At 38.4% G+C, this 9,086-nt stretch overlaps 1 protein-coding gene across 1 annotated transcript in view; it reads right to left on the bottom strand.

Annotated features, from left to right (window-relative positions):
* LOC121528091 (vesicle-fusing ATPase-like) overlaps nt 1-8,161 on the bottom strand; it is a 42,137-nt gene extending 33,976 nt beyond the window's left edge. The window contains exons 1-4 of the mRNA XM_041815244.1: nt 8,050-8,161; nt 4,437-4,522; nt 1,922-2,018; nt 1,038-1,077 (exon numbers count right to left, since the gene is read on the bottom strand). Coding sequence (XP_041671178.1) covers nt 1,038-1,077; nt 1,922-2,018; nt 4,437-4,522; nt 8,050-8,061 — 235 coding nt within the window. The 5' untranslated portion in view covers nt 8,062-8,161. The remainder of the gene's footprint in view (nt 1-1,037; nt 1,078-1,921; nt 2,019-4,436; nt 4,523-8,049) is intronic.
* Between the last annotated feature and the right edge of the window lie 925 nt (nt 8,162-9,086).

A 9,086-nucleotide genomic window follows, 5' to 3' on the forward strand; every position in this document is an offset into this window, starting at 1 on the left:
AAGGCACTGAACATCCCCTGGAGTTCAGTTAAATCCATCATCAAGAAATGAAAGGAATATGGCACATGTGTAAATCTGCCTAGATCAGGCCGTCCTCACAAACTGAGTAACTGTGTAAGAAGGAGACTCGAGAGGGAAAACTCAGATTAAATCCAACTAGTGTTCACCAAAAGTTCTTCGGTCCTTTGACACCAAAATGGTACTATCACACAAGATGCTCTGTTTGGCAGACACCAAACCCTGCACACCACCACAAACTCACCATCCCCACTGTGAAGCATGGTGGTGGCAGCATCATGCTGTGGGGATGCTTCTCAGCAGCAGCCAGCACTGTAAGGCTTGTAAATGTAGAGGGTAAAACAAATGTGGCAAAATATAGGAAAGTCTGATTCAGTATGCAAGAGAACTATGGCTTTGGAGAAGGTTTATTTACAAGTAAGTCAATGACCTGAAGCATACAGAGAAAGCTACACAGAAATGGATTAAAGACAACACAGTGTGGAGTGGCCAGGTCAAAGTTCAGACCTCAATCCAATAGAGAATTTATGTCTGGACTTCAAATTGCAAAGTCCTAATGTGCAAACCAGTTGAGACCTATCCACACAGACTCCAAGCTGTGTTTACAGCCAAAGGTGACTCTACTAAATACTGACTTAAAGGGGAGTGAATATGTATGCAATCACTTATTCCAGTTTAACCGACATTACTTTGTAGAAATCTGTTTTAACTTTGACATAAATGTTTTTATTGCTTGATGATATCAACATCCAAGGGGGTGAGCACTTTTTTATAGGCACTGAACACTTTTGGTAAAAAGTTCTAACCATAATCTAATCAATTTATTTACCCAAATACAAACTTTGACCTCCCTTTAGGACTTATTTAAAACTATATATTTTAATTTTTGACAACTATTATTGACAAAATGCCTGATATGTTGCTCTTTCCTATGTATATTCACTGCCTTACCTAGAAAAACTAGAAAAAACTGAAACATCATCAGTTAAAAAGTCTTATGCTTATAACATAAACGTTACCTTCAACCTCTTGTCCAATCGAGAGACCAGCCCATTTTCTCTGTAACATAGGAAAGATATTTTCAATCTACTGGTGACCATTTAGGCTTCAATAAATGTAAAATGACATTTTTATCACAGAACAGCAACACTTCAGAATAACACTTTACATGTGAGAGACATTTATGCAACCATCCTCTGCAGCATGGTCTTATTTTACTACACTTCTTCACATTGAAATGCACAACTAAGAATTTGAATTTATTGAAGGAAAGCCCATTGAGATGCAGCAGCTCATTTCAAGGGGGTTCCTTTAGATGCAATGTCAAAACATTTTACATTTTTTTGAATGACAGCAAAATGTGACAATAAAGTTGGTCCTTTATAGACTATATTTAATGACTTTTGTGGTAAAATAAGACCATTTTGAGGAGGTTCCAGTAGTACCTGTGTGCCATTGAGGCTGCCAAGTTTATAGACGAAGGAAGAGCAGGCAGAGACAGGCAAGGTAAGAAAAGGAAAAAAGCAGTGACAGACAGATTGAGACAAACAAAGAGGTCCATGCAGAGAGCCCAAACTTTCAAGGAGAAAAATCTGCTAAAGTTTATAACCACACATGTTGCTTTGCAAAGGAAAAAAATCAGTTATCATCTACTCAATGAGTAAAACATGGAAATATTAGCTTGGTTATGGTGTTATTTTTTATTAGGATTACTTAGAACTTAAGGCAAACTCTGAAGGACACAGTTCTTGAACATTTTCATCTATTTTGTATTACAAAATCAATCCCTGTTCATGTCATATGCAGGAAACAGTTCAGCAGCAGTGCAGGGATTATCAAGAGACACAGTGATCAGTGAGAACATATGGAGGCAGAGATTTCACACTAAAATATTGAAAGCTACCTGTGGCAGGCTGAAGGCGATGGACCCAGAGTTAACAGTGGGATGTGTCTTCAAGGTGAACACAAACTTGTGGCCTGCATTGCGCACGCTCACATGTCTGCAAGAGAAAAAACAGCAAGAGAAGAGAGAGAATTAGGTGTCGATAGAACTGAGTATTGTTGTGTTATGAAACCATAAAACCAGTTCCCTTAAAGAGATTTCAAAATGGAAATGTTCATATTTCTCTCCTTGTTTAAGCCAAACAGATCATTTCAGGAGAACATGATTTATGCTGAGCCAAATTAGAATCATGTCTTTCATTCACTGCTAATCTACCATGGACTCAGATATTTAGAAAAATATAAACAGTCAGCACATGCAACAAAATGCAAGAGCAATAAAAAACACAGAGTGGGGAGAAATGTGTAATAAAAGACAGAAAAATACAAAGAAAATTAAAAAAATATTAGAGAAATAAAAAGCTAATGAGCATATTAAGCTCAGTAGTCATCAACAAAGGTAATTACTGACCACTAATCATCAAATCAGGCATCATAAAGGAACTCAAAAAGGATAAAAGAGAAGTTTACATAATGCCATTTTTTCTTAAATAGCTTTGCATCCTGCAGCTAGGATAACTTAGTCAAATACTTCAAACCACAGACAGTATAACTAGCAGATGCTGCAGTAATAGACCTTTAAATGTCACAATAAATCTCCAAGATTTATAGGCTGCAAGCAAATTCAAAAGAATAGTCATTGTTTCCTGGATGTTGTGGATGTTCAAAAGGACTGAGCACTGGTTTATCTGGATATTTGACTACAAGAATCCCTTCAGTGTGTCCACTGGTAGATTGTTTGGTGTGATATTAGCACAATGTTAATCTTCTTTAAATGCAAAATGATAGATATGTTTAGAGAACAATGCAGAAAAAGCGTATTTACAAACTGGTGTAAGCAGCTTGCTTGTCCAGCAGAGTGGGCTATAACTTCACTATCATCAGTATACCCAGAACTCTAAGGGTTAGAAGTGATGGGTTCTTCTGTTTGTTCCTACATGTCTCTGCTCAAATGTCAAAACACTTTGCAGATCCTTAAAAGGAGCTGAATTAAGTTATAAAAATGCAGCAGAGTACCATAGCAGACAATGCTCAGACAAATTCCCCAATAAATAAGTGTTCATGAAAGGACTCCTGGATTAACTTTGCATGTTTAAATCAGTGCAAAATTAGGAGAAAATACAGTTTAAAAAGATCCACTTTAATTTCAGCAATTCAGTAGCAACTGCTATATTTATAATCTGCAGTATAACTCTGCCTTTAGTTGGTAGTGGGTGATTTACTCCAGTAACTTGAGGGTATAAAGCAACAACACACCAGCTTAAGGTGCGAGCAGAAAACCTGTCTGAACCATGGTAGAACAAAGCAAACATACATCCTTACAATTTATTTACCATAAAATCTGAATTATAGGTGCAATGATAAGACTACTTTTGAGTCATAAGGAAAGAGTTTAAACTTTCATCCTACGTTTTTACAGCACTCAGCAAAGTCCACAATGTGCAGTTTCAGACAGGGACACTCTCGTCATACATTCAACCAGTTTGCTGCAAAATAGACATGCAGTTCTACTTGGCAGAGGAGGCTCTGCTCCAAATATGCTCCCTGGTTTAGTCAAGCAGCATGCTTTGATTTTCCAGGAAACACATAGCTAAAAAAACCCATATAGGAAGATACATTAATGACAATGGGTATTAAATACAACAAAATTAGTTCAAAAGCAATTAATCCATATTAGCATGAATCTGAACCTGAGGATGCAACAAGCTTGCTGCTATAAAGGAGGAGGCTGGGGTGGAGGAGGTGAAACACTGTCAGCAGCAGCAGCGTGGTGCATGAGCGTTAATGCAAGCAGGGATTGGTGAGAGGGACGTCATATTTAAAATACACCGCCGTGTTGAGAGAAAGAGCTGTGATTGGCTGTGGGAGCTGGGAGGTGATAATTCGGATCAGCTGGCCCTCAGCTGATCAAAAGAAGTTGTGAAAAAGTTTTCTCATGATAACAGGATAATTTCTGGCAACCTTGAAATCAAAACAAGAGTGTGGTCACATTCATAAGCCACACCACAACATGCCAGTCTTCCACTGTCCATAGGGTATAATCAGGGAAGTTGAGCCTATTGTTTTTTTTTTGTTTTGTTTTTTTTGCTTGTGCAACCCTGGGTTTTGAAATAAGTACAGTAAGATCTCGAGAAAAAAAACAGAAATTATCACAGGAAAACAGAGTTAAAATATACAAATGCATTTCTGCTGAGGGCATCTGTCTATGCAAACAATATGCTACTTTTCTTTCTCTTTTACTGTAGACAATAAAAGTCAAACACTCGCTAATGTATGCTGACACAAGTGAATCCCACACATCCAGTTTACACGTTTATTCCCTCAATGAACGAACATCCCACACCTCTACTTCCTGTCATGACACCATCCCTGCAGTATGATGAAGGGTTACGTGTGTCAGAGGAAGTCCCACTCACTGTTCGAGCTGTTGCTCCTTGTCATTGATGACGGCACAGTTGGTCAGCGACAGTTCGTCCGTTGGGCATTTCGCCGCTTGCATAACCTGACAGGAGATAAAAAAGAAAACCAAACAATGACTCCTTCGAGGAAGTTACAGGCATTTGAACTTTCTAAATGATGTGGGCTCTTTGAAAAGTACGATCTTCAAGGCTGCTTTTATAGTCCTCTAAAAGTGTTTTTTCCTCTGCTTCTGGCAACAGGATGATTCACTTTTTATGATAAAAAAAAAAAAGTTGGAATAAAAAATAGACACTGTCACTGCTTGAATGCTGTGAGCTGCAGTATTCTGGGTAATAATTTGCAGATTTTACAGTTGAAAACATAAAGAAAAAGACAGTTTGTGGAGGTCAGCACTCTCGAGGCTTTTCCCCCAGCACACAGACCAATCCCACAATCCCAACATTACATGCATGTTGCCATGGAGTTGGCTTTAAAGACTACACTGAGCTCCCTGGTGCGGCTTAACACTTAATGTCAAGTGCTTGTACATGGAGTTTAATCTTAGCCACCCTACAGATTATAAAAAGAGATGTTTGATTTTTTACATTTTCTGATTTGCTGATATTTTAATATTCATTTTAATGCCATCATGATGGCAGTTCTTTAAATAGAAATTACATGTCAAGTCTATAATAAAGAAGTTTGGGGAAATGTAGACTAAATTTGAAAAAAAAAAAACAAAAAGCTATTTATTGGCCACAGTAAGAAATCTACCACTTCATCAGAATCAGATTTCATTGCCAAGGACATTTACACGCGCAGTTAATTTGACTTAGTGATTTGGTGCTAGACCCATGAACGTAGAGTAAAATGAATAGTAAAAGGTTACTAAAACAGCAACACTACTACAAAACTACAGTTTTTTTTGCCTTTGCAATACTTTCTACTAGAGATGCATGATATGTTTGCCATTATATGGGAAACAGCATTTATTATCTTTAATATTTGTATATACTCTTACCTCCCACTTTATTAGGTACACCTGCACAATTGCTTCTTAACACAAATGGCTGATCAGCCAATCACATGGTAGCAGCTCTTTGCATTAAGGCATCAAGACGACTAGCTGAAGTTCAAACCAGGCATCAGAATGAGACAGAAAGGGGATTTAAGTGACTTTGAACGTGGTGTTGTTGTAGGTGCCAGACAGGCTGGTCTGAGTGTTTCAGAACCGGGATTTTCATGCACAACCATCTCTAGGTTTACAGAGAACGGTCTGTAAAAGGGAAACGAGTGTCAAACTTTGAAGCAGATGGGCTTCAGCAGCAGAAGACCACACCGGTGTCACTCCTGTCAGCTAAGAACAGGAAACTGAGGCTACAATTCACAGAGGCTCAGCAAAATTGGACAATAGAAGATTGGAAAAACGTTGCCTGGTCAGATTTTGAAGTGCTACTTCTTGTTTATAAATCACTGAATGGTATGGTACCCCAGCACATTTCTGACATGCTCACTCACTATCACCTAACCAGGTCACTCAGATCTTCAGGTATGGGCCTTCTAAATGTGCCTAAAGTAAAATGCTAATCAGGTTAAGGTGCATTTAGCCACTATGGTGCTGTTCTGTGGAATAAGCTGCCAATCGACCTGAGGCCGGTAGACACTTTAAGTTCCTTTAAGAGTGGTCTGAAAACACTGCTTTTCTCTTATGCCTTTTGACAGTTAGATAAAGTACAACATATTAGCATTTTGCCTGTGTACTCTAAGGAGTACACATGACTTGTACTGTACGTGTGTGTGTGTGTGTGTGTGTGGGGGGGGGGGGGGGCAATTTGCTTGAATTGTTGAATGCTTTTCTGTTTGTCTTTAATCTTCTGTAAAGCACATTGAGTTTACACCTGTATAAAATGTGCTATACAAATAAAGTTGAACTGAACTGAATGTGACATTAAGATGGTAGCGTCAGAATTTCGCATACACAAAACGAAAGTGTGATCCATCCTGCCTTGTATCAACGGTTCAGGCTGCTGGAGATGTAACGGTGTGGGGGATATTTTCTTGGCACTCTTTGGACCCCTCAGTATTAACTGAGCAGCATTTAAACACCACAGCCAACCTGAGTACTGTTGCTGATCATGTTCATTCCTTTATGACCACAGTGTACCAACCAGTTTCCTGAACATAACAGTGAGTTCACAGTGGCCTCCACAGTCAACAGACCTCAATCCAGTAGAGCACCTTTAGAATGTGGAGGAACGAGAGACTCGGATGATAGCTGCTGCATGATGCTATCATGCCAATATGGACCAGCATCTCTGAGGAATGTTTCCGACACCTTGTTGAAACTATGCCATGAAGAATTAAGGCAGTTCTGAAGGGAAAAGGGGTCCAACCCAGCAGTAGCAAGCATTACAAGAAAGTGGCTAGTGGCTGTATTGGTTTAAGCAGAAAATTTCAGCCTGTATTTGCAGCCGTTTTATCTGTTGTACATATCTGCAGTAGAAATCCCTTACATCCCTTCATGCTTTGAAAATAACTTCATATTTTCCAAAAACTAGACATTTTTTCTCTTTTGAAAATAAAGGCTCTTCTGCAAAGTGCAATAGCTGCACTTCTGTAAACTTAAAGGCCTTTCTGTAGCCATTTTTCCACACCTTTCAAGCACTACTTAATACAAAAATAACCGCAGTCTTTTATGATATTATGTAATCGTACAGCCTGACATTGCCATGCAATTGCAATTAGGTTAATGGTACAGCAATACTTTGAAATATTAATTTCTCATTAAAGCTATAGTGATGCTCAGTGTCAAATTTTACATGCATTCCCCTGTTTTCCTCAAATAGTCATGAAAATAAGTCATTTATTTATGTTAATCAACCTTCTTATCATAAAAACCATGCAATTAAACTAACTTATTCAACTCACTGTCTCCCTGCAGTTGTTTTCTATTTATCAGAGGTGGTTTGGTATATTTCTTATCATATAAACCACAATGCCAGTGTCCTTTTAATTCCTCTTTGTGTTGCCACTGCTTTTCACTTCACTGCAAATGAAAAGTTTGATTCATGGAAAAGCCAGTGAAAAATAGTGACAAACACAAACACAGTGACACTCTGTTTATACTGCAGCTGCTTCAAAAGGCCACTTATATAACTGAACATTCATCATCGGACTCATCTATCTGGATGCTCGTCTTGTTTCAGCCCATTTAATGCTGATGCACTTCCTTCCTTAAGTCTTAACAGCTATCATTGATTTAAAAGTCGTTGCTGCATCTTTAAACCCTGGCCTTACTTCATTTAGAAGTCGGTAACACTAACAGAAATACGGTTTGGCGACTACGTGGACAAAATACTACAGCTGTAACAAACATTAGCTAATGTATATCGACTATAGCACTCGTATTTAGCAACAGACTGACTGGTCATAAGATACTCCATTCTACTTCCGGGCTTCCTACGAAGTTTTGAATGACATCTCATTCTGCCACACAGGCTAGTGCTGTGTTGGCTCACTTTACGTGTAAAAAAATAGCGTCTAGTCCGTTAACTTCACGTTAGTTTTAGTATTGAGAGTATTCTGTTAGTGCAGTTCGTGTTTAAAAACGTTACTGTTCGCTTAACTCACCCGAGCGGTCATCTTTGAGTGTTTTTAACCCCAGTTCAAGTGCAATTCAGCGTAAACGATTCCGCTGACAGAACAACTGCAGAAACGAGAAAGTGACGTGCCTGGAGGCGGGATCTCCGGGTGTGATTGTGACGTCATGACGCAAGGGACGTTTTGGACCTCCGGGAGGCGGAGGGATAAAATTGAAAGTTGTAGAGTGAAACAGAGAGAAGGGTTGAGCTATTTTAAACTTACAAGACGTCTAGATTGTTACTTTGACTTTTAAATAAACTGTATTTAATTTTTAAGACAATACTTTTTATGTACTTGGTGAAACTGAACACAAAATATTTATGTTTTTTTTTTTTTGCTAAGTCTCTACCAGAGAAGCATTTTCATTCAGTATTTAGTATTTATGTAACATCTGAGAGTTTGATTTATTCATGTATGGAAATATTACAGAAAGGCCTGCTGGTTCTGTCATCTAAATATAAGAATACTTAATCAGAGTTTGTTGGTTCAGTATGCCATTTTAATACACCAATTCCAAAAAAGTTGGGACACTGCAAAAACATAATTCATGGATTTGCAAATCTCATAAACCCATGTCTTATTTACAATAGAACATAGACAACATACCAGATGTTGAAGCTTAGACATTTTCCCATTTCATGAAAAATATTCACTCAATTTGACGGTAGCAACACGTCTCAAAAAAGTAGGGACAGGGCCAAGGTTACCATTACGTAATATCCTCTCTTCTTTTAACAACAGTCTGGGAAGTGAGGAGACCAGTTACTGGAGTTTTATAGAGGAATTTTGACCCATTCTTGTTTGATGTAGAACTTCTACTGAAAAGCCATGCTGTTGTGATGGATCCAGTATGTGCTTTAGCATTGTCTTGCTGAAATATGCAAGGCTTTCCCTGAGAGAGACATTGTCTGGATGGGAGCATATGTTTCTCTAAAACCTCCATCTACTTTTAAGCATTGATAGTGCCTTTACAGATAATCTGGTATTTATGCAAGCCGACAACAAGCCAGATAGTCCCTCTCCTC

The sequence above is a fragment of the Cheilinus undulatus genome, linkage group 20 (genome assembly GCF_018320785.1).
Source record: "Cheilinus undulatus linkage group 20, ASM1832078v1, whole genome shotgun sequence".
NCBI classification, from domain to species: Eukaryota; Metazoa; Chordata; class Actinopteri; order Labriformes; family Labridae; genus Cheilinus; species Cheilinus undulatus.